Source organism: Pteropus medius, unplaced genomic scaffold (genome assembly GCF_902729225.1).
Source record: "Pteropus medius unplaced genomic scaffold, Ma_sr-lr_union100, whole genome shotgun sequence".
Lineage (NCBI taxonomy): Eukaryota > Metazoa > Chordata > Mammalia > Chiroptera > Pteropodidae > Pteropus > Pteropus medius.
The window spans coordinates 4189087-4214599 of record NW_024349519.1 but is presented as its reverse complement, the minus strand read 5'-3'; the positions used below and the strand labels follow the sequence as shown (position 1 = coordinate 4214599).

The 25513-nt window shown below is 32.0% G+C and overlaps 1 protein-coding gene across 7 annotated transcripts in view; it reads right to left on the bottom strand.

Moving 5' to 3' along the window:
• Positions 1 to 25513, bottom strand: part of NELL2 (neural EGFL like 2) — a 300577-nt gene that overhangs the window by 217752 nt on the left and 57312 nt on the right. For all 7 annotated transcript variants that reach the window (XM_039882249.1, XM_039882250.1, XM_039882245.1 and 4 more), the window contains 4 exons: positions 3570 to 3743; positions 3383 to 3479; positions 1012 to 1084; positions 759 to 841 (listed from right to left, as the gene is read on the bottom strand). In XM_039882249.1, coding sequence (XP_039738183.1) covers positions 759 to 841; positions 1012 to 1084; positions 3383 to 3479; positions 3570 to 3743 — 427 coding nt within the window. The remainder of the gene's footprint in view (positions 1 to 758; positions 842 to 1011; positions 1085 to 3382; positions 3480 to 3569; positions 3744 to 25513) is intronic.

Below are 25513 nucleotides of genomic sequence, written 5' to 3'. Positions count from 1 at the left end.
AGCAGTCATGATGGCTGTGCCCATCAATTATTTGTTATAAATATATTTAAGCCTTTAATTTAAAAGATTTTTTTCCTCTTTCTTTTTATAAATTTGCTCCCTGCCTTTGGGGGAAAAAAAAACATAATTTAGAAGATAGAAATGAAGGCTAAGTCAAAATAGATTCACCCACAAATAGAGAAGCACTTTCCATTTTTAAAAATGTTTAATTTCATGAATGTTTACTGAAGTGAAAACATAAATTTTAGAATTTGTATTGTGTCAGAAACAAATCATTCATGTACAACACACCTTTCAAGTTATCAGTAACAACTATGCAAAATGACGTCTGATGAAATTATAGGTAAATTTGATATATGATGCTTAAGACAGTAAATTATCCTATAACTGTAACAGTAGTAGAAAGCATTTGTGAGACCATTTCCTTGACATAATCCTAGTGTCCATATTTTTACAATATCCTCATGTCTCCTTCTTTATAAAGAAAAACACAAAGTAAATACTAAATTAAACAATAAAGCCTGTTGTAGTAAGCTGTGTAAAAACCTGGTAATCTGTGTCATTCCTAATTTACTGTCATCTGTTACACAGATGGTCAGGGTTTGAATATGTGTAAGCCCTTTCCTTAGGCAAGGATTTAGATTTAGATTTAGCCCTAGCAAAGAGTATGGTATAAGAATCATAGGTGAACCCCTGTGGTTATATAAGAACCTCAAGAATTTTTGAGTTATTCACGCTTATTTCTAAGTAGCTTTTACCTTGGCTGATGTTTTCGCTAAAATGTCCTGCAGCTCCATAATTTTTTGCACGAGTCCATGGAAGTCATTGCAAGTTGGACAGGCTGAAATTACAAACACTACATTGGTCAAGTTGCATTTACAAGGGCTTCAACCTGGTTAAGTCTATGCTGACAACTCATATAGGTGAACTCCAATTTCAAACTGACATTCTGGACAAAATTAAGCAAGAAGCACACTTTTCATCACATAGTGCAGAAACTAATGGACTTACTGCGATTAAGATCTGGGCACTGAGCAATAAATCCTTGGGGCATGACAAGCAATTGCACATCTTGCATTATACCCTGTGTGAAAAATAAATTAAAAAAAGTACTTTCATTTACCTAAATTATGTTCAACAGTCAAATTCATGAAGGAAAACGTTGCAGGATAGACTCACCCAAATCTATTAGTAAAATCTTTTTGAATGCATTGCTTTAACTTCAAACCAAAGGGAAAGAAATACATGAAGCAAAATAGATGATTACCCATGTACTCTCTTATTCATAATATTTTTTAAATCTTAAGATTAAATGTCAAGATATAATTAAGAGGCAATAGTCATGTTGTTTTGAAAAGTTATTTTTAGTTAGCCACTGAAGTAAGGCTTGAAAATGACCTTTAAAACTCAACCTGAAAATCACTGTTGGTTTCAGCAACAGTGAAACTGATACCAATTTTAAATTAACTGCAATCGTCAAAAGAATAGAATAGAAAAACTGAATCATAAAAGCAATGCTTATTTGATCATTTCTCATTTTTCAGCTGAATCTTTTAAAACTAATTTCTCAACTCAAAAAAGACAACAGATTTATTAAACAGCTGCACAAGACTTAGTGATCAGTCCTTAGGAAATATAGAAAGTTGAGCATTAATTTTTTTTTAAATGCCAGCTGGAAATAACCCATTTTACACAGAAGTCTGCATTACATGTGTATAGGCAAAATTTACACACATCCTTAGTCATTAAGATATAATTAGCTTCTAGCTTATGGGGCTCTTAAAGCAAAGGCCAAATGGTAACTCAAAAATGACCTCCTCAGACACACTCCAGCTGTTCCTTTCATCCACCACTCTTCTCTCTTCCTTCATCTTTTATATATTTTCTTTAATTAATATTTCACTTTATCTCTTTGAAAAATGTAAACAGAATATTTAATGACAGGGGTGACAGAACCAATATATTATCAAGACAATTTTAAATGTACCGACAAAGATTAACCAAATACAGGCCTGTATATCTTCTATATGTTTAACCTGATTAATAGTGTGGTACAAAAAGTGTGCCAATGTGAATTATAGATATTTTAGTATACCTAATGGTAACCTCTGGATCTGCTCTTTGCTGAGGTTTAGATTAAGGAGGCAACTTGTATACATACTCCCATCCCTTAGAAGCAGCAACATGTGCACTGCACAACTCTAGTGGGTACCATTCACAACCTTCAATAAAAAGTATGATACCTAGAGTAGAACCCATAATTGATGTGTAAAAAGGATTCTGAGGCCATATCTGGACTCCATAGAAAAGACTGTAATAATTAAATGGAGAAGAGACTTAGCACTCACGGCACAAATTTGCCATCCCTTACATGGGAAAAGAACATTGATTTTTCAGGATTTGCAACAATGGGATCAATTCCCCATGACTAGTTTTGGAGAACCTACTTAACCTCTATGAGCAGATTTATGTATATTTAAAAGAGGAAAAAAAGACCCGGCATCAGGGCCAGCAAGAGTAGGATAGAATTACATATTCAAAGCACCTGGTTTCCAGATAACAGACAACGTTTAAGTAAGTTTTAAAAACACCTTTCTAGGATTATAAATCTTGCTTAGAATGAAATTTTAAAGTTACTGGTACCTACTCAACCTAAATATCCATAAATTGGACACATCACCCACCTATCATTCTCTTATTTAACAACCATTTGCCAGGCTACTTGTGTATTGTAGGCACTGTCATAGTCACTGAGGAAAAATGATTACACTATGGGATTGAAGTCAAGCAATTTTCTGGACTTTATTTCTTCAGCCTTTAAATACAGAGAGTTAAGTGGGATGTATTTTAGATCTTCTACAATGATGAAATTCTATGGAGTGAATTATATCTGCTTTCTAGTTTTGATAGATTTGTGCAAATATATGTATTCCTTTCTCATTTTATAGAGTACAAGAGATCACTAATAATGAATATTGAAAAGCTTTCAATCACCTATGATTAACATCCCTGTGATAGTATCATCAAAGGTTATATTTCAGTAGTGGAGAGTTCATTCCTATACTAACATTTTAGACTTTGATTACTTTAAATGCCTAATTTCAAGAATGATACGTTAACTGCCCTGATTGCAGCCTTGTAATCATCTCTGTAATGTCTAAAGAGCAAACTCATTAGGGATAAAAAAGAGTAAGTAGTGTTGGCTGGCTAAATAAAACACCAGTGTGAAAAACAAAAATAGAAATAAACATAAATAAGAAAAAAAAAACTATACAAATCAAATTATTTTGTTTCACACAATAAAAAGTGAAATATACTTTTCCAAACTCATGAGAAAGCATTTATATTTACACTTTATACTCAGACTTTAGTCAAAAGATACCTTAAAATATCCATGTGCATTATTTCTCTGTCCCAGCCAAAATGTTGTGCCCAGAGGCAAGTCTGTGGAGGGCTTTTCCACCACTCTTTCATATATTCTGCAGAAAGAGAAATATCAGATAAGTAATATGAGTTACAAGTCAGTCCTTAGAATACTTTATTTCTTGAACTGAGAACATTTCACTTACTTATTGCAGTCAATGTATAAAATCAAATGGGAGGCACTGATGGCTAAGGAGAGTTTGTGCCACTTGTCATCAGCCAAAATGTAAGGAAACACTTCTGTGTGAGGGCGGTGACTGCCTGAGCGGTAATGCAGTCTGACTTCATTCCGATGGCCACTGCTTTCTAGTTCCAGGTATCTGCACAGAGAAGAGCCATATGGGACCCATTGAAAATAAAGTTCAAAAATGACTGATATAACCTCCATCTCCAGAAAAATGGAGTAGATATGCTTTCTCTATTCTTCTCACTAAATACAACTAGACATTATATTATAAAACATAAGAAGAGTCTGAAAGATGGAGAAAAGAAAGAAAACCAGCAAAGACCTCAGGACCCAAAGAGTAACACAGTGATGAGTTTCCTGGGTTTTCTTTTTGCCTCATATATCCAGACTTGCAGCTGAAGAAGCTAGCAACCTGGAAATATCAACAAATGCAGACCAAAATAAAAGCCCCAACAAAAGCCTGCTCTTTCTAGCCAAAGTACCAACAAAGGGGAAGACTAGCGAGACAAAAACTTATAGAGAATAACCACTCTATTCCAGTCAAACACCAGAGAAAAAAACTGTGGCCCCATCTTCAACCATTCCAGCAAAGGCTAGGTGGGGAAGACTAGATTTCCATCCTCTTGAGAAAAATGATATACCCCACACTTCCACTAGGGCAGTGAAAGGGGAGGATGAGTAGAGAGTCAAGATTTTTACCCAGCTGGCTAGTAATAAGGCCCCCCATGGCATCAGTGGAGACGCCATGAACAAGAGCTTGGTCTTCCACCTTTATCTGGCAATAAAAATGCACACTTTCCCCTTCCCCACTGGGATGGTGTCAGAGGAAGCGTAGTAGGGGTTCAGGGCTTTCACAATCACCAAGCAGTAATCAGACCATCCCTACCACTATGTCAGTAAAGACCACATAGGAAGGTGAATCTTCCACTCCCCCACCCAGAGGGAAATGAAATAACCAGTACAGACACTTTGTGAGGAATGGGAAGGTAGCTGAAAGTAGGGTTTTATTTATTTTAATTGGTAACAAATACTACACATGTTTGCATGCTGCTAGGAATAATCTGTAGAAGAAGAAAATTAGCCATAACTAAATGAAAGAAGGAATTATAATACTACAGAAACCATAAAGTAAGACATAGATTAACTATAGTTACATAAAATTTTAAATTTTCTCAACAGAAAAAAAATGTTATAAATAAAATTAAATAACAAATGACATTGTGTAAGACAAAATTAAACATATGATAAATCAGAAGTTAACAGCCATAATTTATGAAGAGCAACTGCAAATCAATAAGAAGAAGCAACTTAATGGATTCATCAATCAGATTAACAATAATCAAAATGATTAATAATATCCAGTGTCAATTAGAATATGGAGAAATTAGCACTCTGATACACTATTTGTGGCAAAATAAACTGACAGGGACTTCTTAAAAGGCAGTTCAGTAAATCTATCAATAGAATAAATATGCATATTCTTTAAATCAGCAATACCAAACCTAAAAATCTATCTTGCAAAATAGCAGCACAAAATTAGCAATGACATACGCAGAAAGTTCTGACTGCAGATTTATTTAAAATAGTGAAAATCTGATAATATACCAATTATCCACTCATAGAAGAATTACAATACATCCACATTCAGGAACACTATGCCACTCTGCAAAAGAATGAGGTTCTGACATAAAATAATGCTATAGTTTACTGCTAAGTATCTCTACAGAATCTCATTTTGCTTGATAAAACTCTGTGTGTGAGCGTACACATGCATGCAGGTGTGTGTTTAGAGAAAAAAAGATCAAGAAGAACACATGTCAAATGTTAACAGTAGTTACCTCAGAGGAGTACAATTAGGGAGAAAGGCTGTGATGAATCTTTCATACACTTTCATATCCTTGAATTTCTTCATTAATTATGCATTACTTCTTTCATGTAATATAGTAAAAATTACATTTTAAGAATAAAAAATAAATATAAATCATGTTTAGAAGTTATTGAGAATATAATGCGAACTTGTTTAGATTTTTATCCAGAAACCACCAACCAGGGAATCCTTTCTATGTTATTATTTGATAACAAGTTTTCATGATTTAATCAATTTGGCTACTGAATTCTGTGATAGAGAGGTATTTCATTTTTTAAAAAGTAAATCAGCAAACACACTGACCCATTGCTACATGCTTGTCAGTTCTTAATACATCAAGGCAATAACCCTATTATTGCTGTCCTCCTGTAGATATTACTGGAAATGGCACCTGTATTAAATTCCTGAACTTGAGGTACTAAAGCAGCTTTAATAACAATGAGATTGACACTACGCCCAACGAACAAGAACAACCTTTCAGAAGTTAAATATTTGATCAAAAGTTACATTTTCATTAGCATCATTCATTTGAGTTTTTAAAAATGAAATAGATATATAATATACAAAAATATTAGTAAAGAGAAAAATTAATTATGTAAAACTGTTAGAAGTGTGTCTGGGACATTCATTTATTCAATAAATATTAACTCATTAAAATAAGGTAAAACAGATTGAAAGGAGTTGATCCGTACATTAAAAACCAGTCACTATTAAGATGTGCAAATTTGTATGAAGACATGAAATCACAAGAAAGTATTTCTATCACATAATTATAAGTTAAAAAGTATCTGTAAATAAATACTGGGCCCATTTTAATGAAGCCATTTTCTAGTAACAGTCATATTCATTTCTGAAACTCCACTGTTGCTCACTGGTGACATCTCATTGGGAGGAAAGCCTTGACATTGGTTAATAAAATTATATAGGTTTCAAGTGTACCATTCAATAATACATCATATGTACATTGCATTGTGTTTTCACCACTCAAATTCAAATCTCCTTCTGTCACCATGTATTTGATTCCCTTTACTCTTATCTACTTCCCTCCAACTCCTTTTCCCTCTGGTAACCACTAAACAGACACTCTTCCTTGAGACTCAGAACCTTGATGGAGCACAGCAAGGAAGGGAGGGAAAGGGAACTGCACTGTGCCAGGGGCAGCAACATCCATCAGTTATATTAAAGTTGCTTTGCATCCTGCTTGCTGGTCCACCAGGGCACCTTTGGCTATTGCCTATTCCAAATGCTGGTGCCTCAGGCTCCCATCAGTTCTGTAAGCTGTCTTCCCCAACCACTACCTGCAAAGTAACCTTACAACTAAGAACACTTACTGATTCATTACCATTGTGACCATGGGGAAAATGTGTAATCGGAATAAAATGTATCAACATTTTTTTAAAGTGATTGTTTGAGTGATGGAACTATGAGTGATTTTTAACCTTTTTATTGTATTTATTTTTCCTTTTATCTTTTTTTCATTTTTTTTTCAGTTCTCACTGACCTTTTTTTTAATTTTATTTTATTATTAGTTTCAAGTATACAGTACATTGGTTAGACATTTATATTGTTCCTTTTATCTTTAATGAGTATTTACTATCTTATTTAAAAATCACATTTTAAATCCCAAGAAGATAATTTGATAATTTCTCACAACTGAACATATGTCTCCCTGATTTGTTATTCATAACTTTGAGGGGTAACTAAAATCAGAAATAAAGTTAACTCTTTATAATAATTTATAGCCTTGTTACACAAATATCTTTTGCATTGGCAGAAGTATAAACTAACTTAAGATTAAGTTTCAGAGAAGGAGGCAACAGTGGTAAGACAACATTCATTTCAACAACTTCCTTCACAACTCAAGATTAAAGGATAAAAATGAGGTTATGTTTCATCTGACAGAAAGGTTTCACACAACATGAAATGAGAATTTTTCTGCTGCCTTAAATAAAAACTTAAATAGAAAAAAAGATCAGATCATCTCAGTACATTAAACCACAAGCCAGCTGTAAATTGGCCACTTGAAGAAAAACCACATGCACATCTATGTCAAAAATATCATTACTGTAGTTCTTGGATGGCACGATTGCAAAGAAGTTACATGCGCAGGCTGCGGAATTGGAAACCCAGCTCACTACCTATGACCCAACCTCTCATGCCTCAGTTTCCTTATCTATAAAACAAGAATTCAGTGTGATAATTCATATATAGTAGGTGTCTGAAACATAGTAAGAACCCAATAAATGGTAACGATTTGTATTATTTGTCAATAATCTCAGTTAGGCATCATTTATAAAGTCCAGCTTCTTATTACCAATTCTGTGAATAAGAAGCAATTTGAATACATTTTTAAGTGAAAGAATTAGTTGACAGCACTGGTATTATAGGGGCTCTAGGACAGCCAATGAAATATGAAAAGTAAAGTCCTGTGGTAGGGCCAAAATTACTGTGTTAGGTGGACTTATTCATTTGTTACAGAAAATTAACTTTCACTTTGTCATTTCTAGTGATTCCCTCAGATATTAAGGGAGATGGGAGAGTGGGAAGAAAAAAGTGTATTTTTTGGCATCCCTCATTAGAACCATGTTGATTCTATTTTTGTTAAATGTTGTTGTTTGTTTTTAAATAGTATTTGATCATCAGCAAAGCAGTATAATATAGCAATTTAAGAGGCCTCAGAGTCTTAACCCTGTCTCTATAGGTTACTAACCTGGCAAGTTAAAAATCTTCTCCAAGCCTCAGTTTCCTCCCCTATTAAATAGGAGTAATAAAAGTTGTAACCATATATGATCATTTTAAGAATTCAATGAATGAGAGATGTAAGAGCTTACACTTTGCACAGTTGCTGATAAAGAGTAAGCACTCCACACATGCCACAATTACGATTTATACTTCCTATGACATATTTATGTATGCAATTTAAACCAGCGAATTTTCAGGGTGGATTTTAATTGGAACAAGCATGAATCTCAAGCAGAAAGTAATTTAATGAAAATCTACTCAAATAATACTTGAATCTCATCTATGAAATTCTCATCAATTGGTCACCTAGTTTGTTTGAATACACCCAGTGACCAACAATTCATGACTTCCTGAGCCCATTTAATTTTTATAAAACAAAGACTTTCTTTATATTCAAGCATAAAAAGTTTTTTTAAAAAAAAAACAAACTATGATTTATTAGTTCATTTAGTCCAGCAAATAATTACTATGAGCACTGAGGATGTGACAATGAACAAGGCCAAATAACACGGAAGATTAGAGATGCCCATTAATAAATACATTATTAAGTGAAAATCAAGCTTTAGCCATTTTAAAATTAATAATAATACTATTATAAAAGTCTTGCTGCAAGAAGAGAAATGTAGCTAGATCAGTGAGGATAACAAAACTTCTTCATTAATAATATAGCTAGGAGCCAAATTCTATCACTGAGGGAAAAGATCAGTAGTAAATGGAATTAATTCGTGATTAAAGCCCTGACATACAACATGATGGCTTGAAAAACATCTCATCTTATTACTCTACATATCTGAGTTTACAATAAAATTAAAAGGAAAAATGGTCACTCATGAAATGGAGATAGTTTATTACTATTAATGATAAGGTCAGTAAGACATAAATTCTAAAAAACAACATTTTGAGCTATGATCTTAGAAGGGAGGAGGATTTAATGGTACTGTGTGTATTTTAGAATTATCAATTTGAGGAAGGTCTTATACAAGGATTGAGAAAAAACAGATATGATAAAGCACTGATAATAAGTGGATAGTCTACAGCACAAGGGTACCATGAGAGTTAAGGAGTTGAAATAAAGGGTAGTATCTCCCAGTACCTCAACTTAGACCGAAAATTAGAAAAAGACTAGAGAGAAGGGTTCAAAGAAGTGACAGTCTCTATTTAATCAAGAATGAATGCAAGGGCACATTATCATTGAGGAAAACCCAGTAGGGTATATGGACTACTTTGATAATCTGGAAATGATAATCTAAATGTAGAAAATGTGGCTGACAGATTTTACAAGGGGTTCACAGATGTCATGAAGTCCATTCGTGGACTCCAAGCTAAATATACCTGCCTTATAGAAAAAATAAGCAGAAAGAGTGAAGGCTTATGGCTACTTGTCAAAGAGTTGACGACTTGGTTTATAAACAGATATATGCATAAATATATATAATTTTCTGACAAAATAATAGGTTATAATTAGAAAAAATTTAGAAAATACACAAAAGCATGAGGGAGGAAAATAAGATCACTAAGAGTCCTGCTGGCAAGAGATGAACAATATTAACTTTTTGCAGTTTTTTTCACTCAACCATGCACTGTGATCAACTTTCCATGTCATTACAAGTAAAGCCAAATCCTCTTAATAGTTGCATGGTATTCTGTAGTATAGCTGTGCCACAATGTAGTATCCAACTTCCTATTATTAGTTCCAGTTTTCCATTCTTAATAAAAATGCTTCAATACACATTTCTTTGTGCATATGAGCAATTATCTTCTTGGACTAAAAAATAATAGGAATAAAATTGCTGGTTCAAATGGCACATACATTTCAATGACATTGTATTTACTCATTCACTTACTCATTTATTCATCCAACACATTTTTTTTTTTAATGTCTACTTTATTCTAGACTCTTTTCTAGGTGCTTGGAATAAGAAGTGAACTAAAGATATAAAAATATCAGTCCTCATTGAATTTATGTTAAAATAATTAAGTAAAATATATAAAATAAATAGGTTACATGGTGATAAAATCTATGAAGAAAATTAAAGTAGGTATAGAGGATAAGGAATATAGCAAAGTGATATTAAAAAAAAAAGTTCTCCCTTAAAAAAGAGAAAGTCTCAATGAAAAAGTGACATCTATGCTGTCACAAATGGCATTATTTCATTTTTTTCTTATGGCTGAGTAATATTCATTGTATATATGTACCACATCTTCTTTATCCAATCATCTATCAAAGGACACCAGTTGTTTCCATGTCTTGGCCACCATGAATAACCCTGCTACGAACATTGGGGTGCATAAATCTTTACAGATAAGTCTTTTCAAATTTTCTGGGTAAATACCCAGAAGAGGGATTGCTGGGTCATATGGTAACTCTATTCTTAATTTTTTGAAAAACCTCCATATTGTTTTCCATAGTGGCTGTATATTCCCACCAGCAGTGTATAAGGTTTCCTTTTTCCCCACAACCTCTCCAACACTTGTTATTATTTGTCCTGTTGATAGCCATTCTAACAGGTGTGAGGTGGTATCTCGTTGAGGTTTTAATTTGCATTTCACTAGTAGCTAATTAAGATAAGCATCTTTTCATATGACCATTGGCCATTTGTATGTCTCCTTGGGAGAAGTGTATGTTCAGGCCATCACATGAATGGATCTTGAGATTATCATGCTAGGTGAAATCAGTCAGATAGAAAAAGCTGAAAACCATATGATTTCACTTATATGTGGAATATATAAAAAAAAAAGCAACAAACAAACAGAGATTCACGGACATGGACAACAGTTTAATGGTTACCAGAAGGAAGGGCAGCGGGGAGGAGGGGAGGTAAATAAGAGTAAAGGGGGTCAAATATATGGTGAGAGAAGAATTTAATTTGGGGTGGTGAACACACAATACAATATATATGTGTGTGTGTGTGTGTGTGTGTGTGTGTATGACGTATTATTGAACTATACACTTAAAACCTATATCATTTTATTAACTTATGTCACCCCGATAAATTTAATTTAAAAAAAAAGATAGCTGCACCATGTAGGTGGAAGCATACACAAAAGAAAGAGAGGGAGAGAATGAGGGGGGAGGGGAGGGGGAAGAGAGAGAGAGAGAGAAAGGAAGAAAGAGTGCCATCTAGTGAAACCCTGAAGGAGAGCAATGACCCTGAGGCAAGGGCCTGCTGGCAAATTCAAGGAATATCAACAATATGATCAACTTGACTACAATGTCAGAAATAGACTGTATAGAGGGTGAAAGGTCACAAGAGCTAAAGCAAGGAGATGAGTTTGAGGGCTATGGCTAGGGGTGGCTTGGACTAGGGAAGGTGGTAAAAAGGCTCCGAATCTAGAACATGATTTGCAGGGAGCAATAAAGATTATTTTAGAATTAAACGTGCAGTATGAATAAAACAGAATCAAAAAATACTTCAACGTTTTTAGCCCAAGCAACTAGAAGAAAGAAACTGCCATTTAGTGAGATGGAAAAAAAAAAAACAAAGGAAGAGCAAGTATGAGGAAAAGAATGACGACTTTGATTTCCAACATGCACAGTTTGATTTTCCAATTAAACATCCCAGTGAAGATACAGGTAGATTGTTGGATATACAAGTCTGGAGTCCAAGGACAAAAAAACAAGATAAGAGAAAAAATTAGGAAGTCATTATTTCATAGAGATGAGATTTAAAGCCTTTAGACATGATGAGATTACCTACAAAGTAAGTGGCTTTAGAGAAAAAGTTTGAGCATCAAGCCCTAAAACAAATGCCAGGAGACTGAGGAGTAAAAGCAGAAAAGTGCAGGCTGTGAAAGCCAAGCAAAGAACTGTTTGGAAGGAAGGAACAATCAAGTCCAATGGCATGAGGTCTCAGAACTGAAATATGGATTTAGCAACATGGACATTAGTGGTGCCCTTGACAAGTGCTTTTTCAGTGAAGTGGAGAGAATCAAAGCTTCATAGGAGCGGGTTCAACAAAGTGAGAGGAGAACTGGAAATAAAAAGAAACAGGAGCAATACCTAAACAGGGAAGTGGGGTCAACAGAGGGTTTTAGGTTTTGGTTTTTGATTTTTTTTGAGACTATAAATATTATAACATATTTGTATGATGAAGGAAATATCCAATAGAGAGGGGACAAAGTAATAATGCAAAAAAAAGAAGAAGAAATTCCTGGAGCAATATCCTTGAGAGGGGATGCAATTTAGTATTACTGGAGCGGCTGTTCTGTTAGGGTCATGGATACTATGCCTAAGTAAAAGGAGAGAAAGAAGAGAAAATGTATCAGCAAAGACACAATGTGCTAGTATGAGTGCTGGGAATAGCTGTGGAAGCTCTCTTCTGATAGCTTTTAGGACACAAGGTGATCTGCTAATTAAGAATAAGAAAGGAGGTGTTCCAAGTGTAAGGAAAGAGGAGAGGCATAAAATAGTCATCTAGCAGAATGAAAGAATGGACTAGGAAAATATGGCAGCATTAAGGGCACATTTAAGGTAAGTAATCATGCACGTATAAATTAAGATCGGTCAGCATGGTTCTGTGTTCTTCTACAGCCAAGTTCAGCTGCAAAAGTACAATCGAGGCAGAGAGCTGGAGTTAATAAGGTTTTGGTTTTGCCAAGCAAGTACTAAAATAAGACAGGACAAGGGAGATGACCATCTCTACAGTAGAGAAATTCTAAAGATGGACTGGGATTTAAACTGAAAAGGACAAAAGTGAGTACATGGTTGGCAAGAGTAATTCTACTATCTAGAATTAGCAGATAGTAGATTATATGCAAATATAGGAAATCATGTTGCCAAATTATCACTAGAATTATTATATAATAAGAATATAACAGATGACTCATTTACTGACACATTTAATCAATTATGGATATCACTGCTTTTCCATAAAATATGTGCATACATACACACACACATATGTGTATATATATTCCTATACCCACACATCTTATTAAAAGCCTCATAATAATCATAATATAGCTCTTCAGATATTCTTGTAGGCTTGTTATTAGAAAACTTTAACAACTGCAAATATTTAGTTTAGAATACTTATATTCATAAAAATTTATTTTAAAAGCCTTACTTGACCTGGTATTTTTTAAATACACTTCAGGAGTTCATTTGTTACTATTTTAATAAGAATGTTAGCATCTCTATTCATACATGGATTGTCTTATAATGTGTGTGTGTGTGTGTGTGTGTGTGTGTGTGTGTGTGTGTGTGTGTGTGTGTGTGTGTGTGTGTGTGTTCCACCCTCAAGTTTTGGAATCAGGATTAAGACAGCCTTGAGAAGCGAACTGAGAAGATTTCCTTTTCTTTTCCACACACTGGAACAAATTACATAGCCTAAGTATTCTCTGTTCCTTAAAGGTCTGAAAAACTCACATTAAAAAAATAATAATATAGTCAGAGTCTGATGACTTCAGGGTGAAAAAATGAAAGGATCTAATTCTTTGACAAATTTTTCTAATCCCTCTGTTATTACTAGTAATTAGGTTTTCTATACTATTCTTGATTTGATGTTCTAATTTGTGTTTTCATAGAATATCATTCATTATATCCAAATGTAATCTATCAGCAAAAAATTTGTATGTTACTATTATTTTATATATTCTAATCTCTATATTTCTATATGTATATGTGCATTAAGTCACATTGATGAATTGTTTTATCTTTATCCTATAATTATATTTTTTTTGTCTATTATATTTATCAAGTTCTAACAGAGTTTTACTAAATCTCTCACTACAATTCCAGTTTTCCATATTTCTTTTTATGTCTAATCCTTTTTTACTTATATTTTGGTCCCATATTGCTTTTCTTAAGTATTTTTAGAGAATAAAATGTTTTCAATATAAAATAACCCTAGTTGACATTTAATAAATTTTATCTTGAATTAGTCGTCTGATATTAATATTGCCATTCCTACTTTCTTTTTACCTTGCTTCACTTCTTTCTTCCCTTTATTTAAATTCTCCTTTTTTTTAGTGTGATCCTTGTAAGTAATTTAAACTTAAATTATATCTTTTTGTTTCTATGTAAGAGTGCTTATCTTTTAACAGGAAAACCAAATCTCTTGCAAAGATAGTTGACATATTTGCCTTATTCTTACAATAGCAGCTTATGCTTTCTCATTTTTTATATCCTGATTTCTTTCCTTTTATTTTGCAGTGTTGGTCAAGTTTCTTTTTTCCACTAGCTTCAAGAATGTAAGCAAATCCATAAACACCTCCAGAGCAATGCCAGAAATTTATGATATATTTGTATTTTTCCTTTGCTTCCATGTTCCATATTTTGTTCAAATAATCCTGAATATTATACTTACACCATACATATGTTATATTTTTAAAATTATTTCTTTAAATTTCTCACAATAGAAAGGTTAGTCTAATGTCAACTGCATTGTCATGCCCAGAAACGATTAAGTTAAAAATCAGTAATAAAAAAATGAGAGAATCCTGAAATGTTTTAAAATTCAGCAATAAACTTTTAAATAATCCATGGGTCAAAAAAATCAAAATAAAATTAGAAAATATTTTCGGTAAAATTATAATTTAAAAAAATAAGAGAGCATCAAAAATCGATGCATATAAAGCTAGGTTAAGGGAAATTAATAGACATACATGTATAATTAGAAAAAAAAGGATGAAAATCAAATATTTAAGCATTCATCCATCCATCTCAGGAATATGGAGAAACACAAATTAAATCTAAATAAAGTAGAAAAAAGGAGTAATAAATATGCAGGGATATAACAATGAAAAAGAAATCAGTGATTTTTTTTAAAAGGCTAAACAAGTGGTCTTTCAAATGATTGATAAAATTGACAATACCCTAACAGGACTGATCAAGAAAAAAGACAGAGATTACCAATATCAAGAATGAAAAGAGGGATATCAGTATAGATTCTATAGGTACTGAAAAAAAAATTGGAAGATATTATAAAAAAAACTCTGTTCCAATAAACTTGAAACTTTATTTAAAATGGGCAATTCCCTGAAAACTGTACAACTCCTTGAAAATTATACAGGAATAAATAGAAAATCTGAATAATTCACATTCCTTGAAAAATGCACAACTCTTAGAAAAGTAATGAACATAACAATAAATAGAAAATCTGAATAATTCCTATATGTATTTAAAATTTATATTTTATTTATTGTATCTCTATATTGTTTTCACATTTAAATACGTAATTAAAGCCTTCTCATAAACACATTTCCTGTCTCAGATGGACAGAACAGTCAATTCTTTTAAATACTTAAGGAAAAAGTAACAATGATCTTTCACAAATTCTTCCAGAAATTAACGAAAAAGAGAGTATATCCTAATACATTTTATGGGGCCAAAGCCTGACAAAGACATTATAAGAAGGTAAATTACAAACCAACTTATTTCATATGAATAAATGTAAAAGGTCTAAATAAATATTAGCAAATATAATCTAGTGATATATAAAAAGGGCAATACATCATAACCAAGTGGAATTTATATCAGAAATTTATGGACATTTTAAAATTACTTGATGTAATTCACTACAAATTAGTAAAATAAAAGAGAAAATTAAATGATTAGCAATTGCAGAAAATGGATTTGATGAAATTCAACATTTATTCATTTTTTAAAATTCTGAATAAAAGTGAGATTCCTTTACATGAGATGAATTAAAAAATACAAATAAACAAAAATAATAAAAACAACTATGCAAACATCATACTTAATGGTGGACTATCAAAAGTTTTCCCCCTGATATTAGGAAGAAAAAAATGTCAGCCAGCACTTTTATTCCATATTGAATTGTAGGGTCTAGTCAGTGCAATAAGATAGAAAAAGCATTATAGGTATGAGAATTGGAAAGAAAGATATATCACTGTTATTATTGGTAGTCAATATTATCATGAATAATAAATTAATTAATAAATAATAATGAATGATAAATGAACTTAACAAAGTCACTAGATAAAAGATCAATGTGCAAAATTCAATTGTATTGCTAGCAAATAAGAAATTTAAAATGATGCCAATTAAAATAACAGCAAAACATCACATATTCAGAAATAAATTTAAGAAAAAATGTGCAATAACTTTATAAAAGAAACTACAAAATATAACTGAGAGAAATTAAAGAATCTCTCATTAAAATACATAAATCATCCCCAATGTATGTATAGATTTAATGAGATACCAACAAAAAACCAAGCTAATTTTACAATTAGAAGTAAATGAGGAGCATTTGAAATCTTGTTCCTTGGCATATGTCATCAGTTTGGTTCAAATAAATTCATAAAAATTCAAATAAAATAAAATAAAATAATAAACAAATGTAAGAAATACAATATATCCAAGATAATCTTGAAGAATAACAATAAAACTTGGAGGACTTACATTACCATATCTAAAATCATTATAAAACCACAGTAATTAACACTGCAATATTGGCACATGAATTTAAAACATAGACTAATAGAATCATATAGATAGTTTAGAAATAGGCTTACACAATAGGGTCGGCTGATTATAGCAAAGGTGAATTTGCAATGCTAAGAGAAAATAATGATTCTTTTTAAAAACTGTGAATATCAATTGGATATTCATATAGGAAAGGAAAGATCTCTCTAATTCCCAGCTCACACTTTTCACCTATAAGCACCGGCTAGTTTCAATACTATGAGATCCCCACTTTCTGAAAAGTCAAGTCATATACACGGACACTGGACTCATTCTACCCCACTCTTAATGGCACCTCCAAAGCTATTCTGCACATAGTCCCTGTGCCAACTCAGGGATGTTCATGATATTTGAAATGAATGAAGAAGTATAACCCTTTATTAACTCTTCAGTGCGCTCACATTTAAGTGTGGTAAGCTGATGAGAGTTCACTTTTCCTTCTTTCCAAAACTTTTCCAATCTATTATCACTTTATGATTTAAAACATCCTTCTAATTTCAAAAATGGTCATACTTTTTTATATAACTCATGTTAACATATTAAAGAGAAAAATTTGAATAATTTGATCATTTAAATATAAGCACAAGCTATTCTGTTGTAAAATACTTTAAGGAGGTGTGTGTGTGTGATACAGGCCAATAATAAAATACACTTGATCTCAAGGGATTTATTAACTGAGGTATCACTTCATTTGAATTGAAAGATGAAATTCCTATCCAAGAGTTATTTTGAAAGATCTATATAACTATGAAATTTCTTTCTCTACTGTATATGTTATTATACTTTTCTGCAGATAAGGAGTGACTTTTCCCTATACATAAATATTGTTATGTTTTGGGGTAAATTGATGTGTGTGTTTGTGTGTGTGTGTGTGTGGTGTGTATTCCCAAGAGAATATACTATGTTCTCTTCAATTTCCAGATACTTAGGTGGTTTTACAAGTGTATTAAGGCGTGCATGCAATTGCAATATTTCAAAGAAAAAAAATACTTTTGGAAGAAAATTATATTCTCTAGATGATAACTTTCATCTCACCTTCATCTACGAAATGGTTCAAGAAACTTTTAGAAATACATTCATCTTGATCAACTAAGGAACTCTCAAAAATCCTTGATGCCCTATGATTCCATGCGATATTTTATCTGGTTTCAAATATTCTTCTTGAGTTAACAATTTGCTATATCCTAAAGTCTTCAAAATCAATAGTAATTCTTTAGACCGATAAAAATTGGCCTATGTAGGAAGATTCAACAGCTTTATATGTAACACATTCTGAAACTATGGGCAGACAATAAAGCAAAAGCATTGATGCATGTGAGACAGCTAGAAGTTCTAGGCAGGCTGTGTTTGAAAGAAAGGAATTAGTCACAGGGGAGAGTAAGCTGTCAACACTGTAACATCTGTTCTCTGATATGCTTCATGGGTCATCATGTCTTCTTTATTGTTCAGAATAAATAAGAGCCAAAGAAGAAGGCAACAGGATTCCTCGGTTACCCACTGAGGTGACATTTTGCTCTTAGTGAGCCTATTTCCTCAAGTTCACAACTGAAATGGTACCCAACACCCCTAATGAGAGGAAATAGAAACAACCTAGTCTCGAAATCTAGCTGTTACGGAAATGTCAAAAAGGTAGGAATCTACTTTTAAGTATTAGCATAAACTTTTTATGGAAAGGCAATTAGGAAAAATGAAAAGACAAAATATTTTCCCAATCATGCAGACCACAATGGCTTTACTTATACCACATCAATCAATATGCCATGATGATACTGTTGAAATAAAGTAAATTGTAAGGAAGAAAAGATCTGGATAAAAATTTTTAGTATAACAAAAAAGCCCAATAGAGGAAAAATATGATTGTTGTCTTCAAATAGAAAACAACAATGCCAACCCTGTCACTAGAGTCCTTAGGTTTTGAAGAAAGAAGCAAGACCATGTGCTCTCTGAAACAAGCAGACAGTACTGTTGAGGGAAATGGAAAGTGAAACAGCCACTATGGAAAACAGTATGGCAGTTCCTCAAAAAAATTAAAAATAGAGTCACTGCATGATCCAGCAATTCCACTTCTGGATATTTATGCATAGAAAACAAAAGCACTAATTCGAAAAGATATGTGTACCTCCATGTTCATTCATCACAGGATTGTTTTCAATATCCAAGATATAGAAACAATCTGAGTGTCCACTGATGGATGAATGGATAAAAAAGATGTGATACAGACATACCATGGAATACTATTTAGCCATAAAAAAATAATGAAATCTTGCCATTTGTGACAACATGGACGGACCTTGAGGGCATTATGCTATGTGAAATAAGTTAGGTAAGAAAGATAAACACAATATGGTTTAACTTATATACGTGGAATCTAAAAGACAAAACAAACAACAAAAACATCAAGTTCATAGATAGAGCAGATTGATGGTTGCCAGGAGAGAGGTTTAGGGGAGGCAAATCCTTGAAGGGAATCAAAAAGCAAAAACTTCCAAATATAAAATAAATATCATGAGGATGTAATATACAGCATAGTGACTCTTGTTAATAATATTGTATTGCATACTTGAAAGTCATTAAGGGAATAGATCTTAAAAGTTCTCATCACAAGAAAAAAAAAGAAAAAATTATAACTATGTATGGTGATTTCTTGTGATCATATCACAATGTATATCAAATCATTATGTTGCATACCTAAAACTAATATAATGTTATATGGCAATTATACCTCAATTAAAATCATACATACATACATACATACATACATACATACAAAATAAAACAAGCAAATAGAAAAGTTGTCAAGATAGTGGTTAGGAAAATGGGCTCTGCTATACAGCCTGGTTCAAATATTGATTCTGTAACTTATTGTAACCTTAGACATGAAACTTAAGCTCTCAGGCCCCATTTCCTTATCTGTAAAATAGGGATAATAATGGTACTTACCTCCAAGATTCTGATGAGCACTTAATGAGATTAACCTATGTAAGGTGTTTAGAGGTGTGCCTGACACAAGGTAGGGACCTAATAAAGTGTGTTCGTGCTATATATGGCAGAGAAAACATTTCAGTGGACATAAGAAATCAGTCAGCCACAACAAGACCTGATATCATTCAGTCATTCAGCAAATATCTATCAGCCATCTAGACGGCAAGCACTGTACTAGACACAGTGAATACTGGGAGAAAACAACAAAGTCTAGACCCTCAAACAGCTTCCTATTTCCTTATTTTTATCATTTTCCTGAATAACACTCCCCAAAATAATGATTTGTAATAAATGTAGGCCTTCCTTTGTCATGCCTAGAATTCTTATATTTCTGTCAAATTTTATTTTACATCACCAGACATTTTATACTGTTTTCATATTTATTAGTTTACATTACTCTACATTATTGAATCCAGTTAGAAATGGAGAGCTTAAAAATAAGCACTATTTGAAATGTGATTGAACAAAACTCTTGTAATAGATCTTGAATTTTGACAAACTGGAGGCTGGAAACATTTTGTTATATATTTATTTCAATTACTGGCTGAAGGAAAACAATCAGATTTTTTGCATGAAGAAAACATGCATTTTTTATCTATTAGAAATGTAAAAAGTGAAAATCCAATAAATAGACGAAATAAAAATCTTGGAAAACCATAAGAGGACAGTCATAGCAGGATTAATATAAAATCATCTTGGCAAATGTCCCTCTAATATATCTTATATACACTCTAATCTTGTTTTTAAAAAGTATTTTAGTTCAATAAATACAATACTGTATTTAAAGTTAGCCAGAGAAAAGTAGAAAAGCTAGGCAAATCACTTTATAGAAATAAGACATTATTTTCTCTGAATTCCCTTCAGTATAAATGTATAACTTTCATTCAAGAAAAATAAAGTAGTTAACTTAAAGATGCCTTACATAATGAATGCTGATATGCACTTAAAGTGAGATACATAAAAAAAGTTTGAGTTACTATTTTTTGAAATATATTTTACATGATATATATTGCTCAAGTTTTTAATAATACTAGAAAATAAATGTAAGAGTTAGAATGTTTTAATTCTCAATTTTATCATTTTTATATACTTAAGAAGCAACAGTATCTTTGACAGCTGGGCACAGACAACGGGTGTTAACAAAGTGGGTGAAGGTCTGATGAGGAAGAAAATATTGGAATAAAATTGGAATATCTCCCCATAAAATACTAATCTAAATTGAAGGTGAAAAATAGTGGAGAATCTGGAAGATCACCAACTTGACCAGGTAATCAAGGTTAACATGACCAGTGGTAAAACAGATTGACACAGTGTACCTCCAGATGTGATATAATATAAATGTCATCATTTCCATGTTATTCCTAACAAGAATGCTCGGCATGAGTGATGAGGAAACATCAGATGGATCCAGGTTAAGGATAAACCTACAGAAGGAAATGCCTATACTTCTGAGACCATGGATACCAACAGAGACTGGAACCGTTCCAGATTAAAGGAGATTCTGAGATGTGACAACCAAATGTAACATATATTCTTGGATAGAATCCTAGACCAAGAAGGAAAAAGATAGTTGGTGTAATTTGAATGAGTCTGAAGATTGGAAGATAGTGTGATGTCGACGTTGCTTTCTTGACTGGAAATTGTATATTGGCTATCTAGGAGAATATCCTTGTTTTGAGATAATGTACACTAAAGTATTTAAAGATGATGGAGCATATTGTCAGTAAAAGTCATATAGAATAAGAGACAGAGCAAATGAGATAATACTACTACCAATAAGGAATCTGGTAAGAGGAGATATGAGAGTTCTTTGTACTGTTCTTGTAATTTTTATGTAGGTTTGAAACTATTTCAATTTTTTTTAAAATTAAAAGCAAATATTAACTTGGGAAAACTCTCACAATATATGACTGACAGTGAGTTGACATCATTAAGCTATAAAGAATTCTTACAAATAAGCAAGAAAAATGGGAAGAGTCTCCCACATAAAATGGGAAAGAATATTTACAAACCATCAAATTAGAAACACCAGAAACTTACTAACAAATATATGAAAAATGTACAAATTCACTAATATTCAAAGAACAGCAAATTTTAGAAATGATAACCATTTTTCAGATGTCATATTAGCAAAAAGTATTTAAATATAATGTTCAATGCTTCCAAGTATAGTTTAAAATTTAAGACATTTTTAAAAGCAAATTGCTTTCTTGTAGTTCACAAAAATACATATCTTACTTGCTTTTTGGTGTTGTTCAGAGCATTTTTACTGGATAAATTAGATAGATTTAAGATGAAATATTTAGTAATTCATGTATTCTGTGGAAAGCATTCAGTATCCTCAAGAATAATCAAACATTTTTTTTACAACACCTAGAGTTTTAAATAACCAAAGGTTAAAATACAAAGGAAAGATGACAGCATGTTGATCATCTCCTTTCAAAATACTCAACAGATAAAATCACTGAAAAGAAGAGGCAAAATATGAATGACTTTTATCCAGCTATTATGAAATACATCAATACTTCATTTCAACCAAAAAAATATAAGATTCCACTCCAAGATCAATGGATTTCAAGTATATACAAAAGCAAGGGAAATAAAATTTCGTAAACAGAGATAACATAAACCCCATTGTCAATTAGGAGTCAAAATAATATTTTGCATAGACTTTTTAAAAAGGTATATGCTTCACACTTCACCATAAATAAATAAAATAACAAGAAAATTCACAAATAAGCTGAATTCTACTTCCTGTCATTTGGTAATAAACTGCAGAAAGATCATAATAATTTTGAAATGAGCCTTTTGTAAAATGATTTTAAGTGATTGATCAAAGGCCTAAAGAGCATTTGGGAGTTTCACATTGACATTAGTAGACTAAAAGGAGAAGAGTTTTAATACCAAAGAATTAAAATATATTACAATAATCCCTCGACATTCATCTTGGAAAAGATCACTGAAATGTCAGTGCATATCAATATATGGCAGATTAAGAAAAGAAAAATAAACTTTGATGGCACTTACAAATTTTTATCACTATGATGAGTTGTTTCCAAAGAGTCCAACTTTCTCCAAAAGACAGAAGAGAAAGCAATTTAAATAGTATAGAAGATGTTACCTTTAATGCAAAACAAAACCTTAAAAGTCCTTTACAAATTAGAAAATATAATAGAAAATAAAGGTCCCACCCGAGTAACAAGCAACAGCACAACCTATAAGGTTTCTAGGAATAAATCAAACAAAATATGTGTATGCCTTTTATGGAGATAATTATACAGAAGACAAAAAAGACATGAAAGAAATGGAGAGATAAATCATAACCCTGGATTAAAAAATACATATAAAAATATTAATTCAAAATATATCAATCTATAAATGTGATAAAACTCCAAAATGAATCCTAATGGGATTTTTTTCCATAGAACTTACAAAACTGAATCTAAAGCTTTTACCAAAGAATGAAGTTTCAAACGTACCAAAGAATTCCGAACAGGAAGAACAGAGACCTGAACTATAGATAGCAAGAACTATAGATAGAAAGTTTTATAAAACCACAGTAATTGGTATAGCTGCAGAACTCACAAACAGATCAGACTACAGGGCCCAGACACAGACCTCAGCATTGATGGAAACTTGACATTACATTTGGTATTTGGTATTGGCACTGAAACATTTGGTATTACATTTGGCATTACAAATCTGTGAGAAAAGAATGAGTTGTTAGGTAAATGGCACTGAGACCAGCTTCAGCTGTTGGATATTACACTAGATAAGTGTATCAAGACCTAAATTCAATTTATTTTTCTTAATAGGCAGGACAAAAGGACATTAAAATAGATCATTCATTGAATATTAGTGGAGTGGATTAAGATAGAAGGTAAAATACAGGTGTACTGTTGCCTACTTTTTAGATTCCTGATTAAAGGATCAGTAGTAAACTTATCAACAGTATGTGTATTAGTGCCTGTTCATGAAGTAATCTTTGTAGAGTCAAATATTGTGCTGAAATAACCTCTTCTTCACTCCGAGTATACTCACAAAAACTCTTCAACACCCAAAGAAGAATGTTTGATAGCATTAAAGACAGATAAATTTTTTAATTCCCAAAGATTGCCTAAAATCATGCTAAATTTTGTTTTATTTTGTATACTAATTATGCATTTCCCATACGGGATATTTTAAATTTTCTTCTTTTTCTTGAATTTTCTAATCATTATAACAATTTTAATAAAAATGAAAATTATAGATAACATGAAATTAATATTATTATTAAATGGAGCTCATTTAAAATAGTAAGAAAATGTATAAAAATGGACTGTGTATCTAAATAGGCTACTTAGAAAAAAACGACATATGAATGGCTAATATCTGAGAAAGTATTCAATCTCACCAACAAAGTGTTACTTTTCACTTATTAAATTGGCAAAATTTTTAAATCACTATTGAAGAAAGTGGATAAGTAGGTACTTTAAACTGAAAATGAGATTACAATGTATTAAAATTTTTCCTGAAATATATATTTGATATATATATTTATAGCATGTAGAAAATTACACACACACCAAATTAGATAGGTATATCTATATCTACAACCAATATCATAAAATTTAGAAGTACATATACCCAGTGCAAAGAGAAATAGCTATACTGGTTGATTATAGTCAGGGTCCAGTCTAATTCAGTACTTTATTGCTATGACAGTTTAGTGCCCACATCATGCAGGTTACTATACATTTTGAATATTGCCTGTGACTACATCAATATATTATATTTGAGCAGTGAATTTTGGATTTGCTCTTTTAAAATGTGTACACTGAAAAGCAGTATTTATAATATTAAAAAAAGCTGTTTATGTAAGTCTATTACTGGTACAAAAATAAACAGACTGGTGAAACAGAAGAGAGAGCCCAGAAATAATTTTAACATAAATATAAGATTCCATTTACAATAAAGGAGAGATTTTCAAATGAAGGAAGGGGAAAGAGTTAAATAAGTAATAATGAAATAGTTCTCTGAGAAAAAGTGTTTAGAGCCTCATTTCTTACACTAAAATAAATTTTAGATCAATTAACTCAAAATGGATCAAAGACCTGAATATGAGATCTGAAACAATAAATTGCACAGAAGAAAATATAGGTACTAAACTCATGGACCTTGAATTTAGAGAGAACTTTATAAATTTGACCTCAAAGGCAAGGGAAATAAAAGCAAAAATAAGTGAATCGGACTATCTAAAATCAAAAAGTTTCTGCACAGCAAAAGAAACCATCAACAAGACAAAATGGCAACCAACTGAATGGGAGAAGATATTTGCAAGCGATACCTCTGATAAGGGGCTGATATCCAAAATATACAAAGAACTCATAAAACTCAACAAGAAAAAAAACAATCCAATTAAAAAATGAGCAGATGATCTGAACAGACACTTCTCCCAAGAAGACATACAAATGGCTAACGGACATATGAAAAGATGCTCAACTTCACTAGCTATTAGGGAAATGCAAGTCAAAACCACAATGAGATACCACTTCACACTTGTTAGAATGGCTATCATCAACAGGACAAATAATAACAAGTGTTGGAGAGGTTGAGGGGAAAAAGGAACCCTCATACACTACTGGTAGGAATGTCCATTGGTACATCCACTATGGAAAACAATGTGGAGACTTCTCAAAAAATGAAGAATAGAATTACCATATGACCTAGCAATATCTCTTCTGGGTATTTATCCAGAAATTTTGAAAACCCTTATCTGTGAAGATATATGCACCTGGATGTTTATAGTAGCATTATTTATGGTGGCCAAGACATGGAAACAACTGAAGTGACCTTCGATGATTGAATAAAGAAAATGTGGTACATATATACAATGAATATT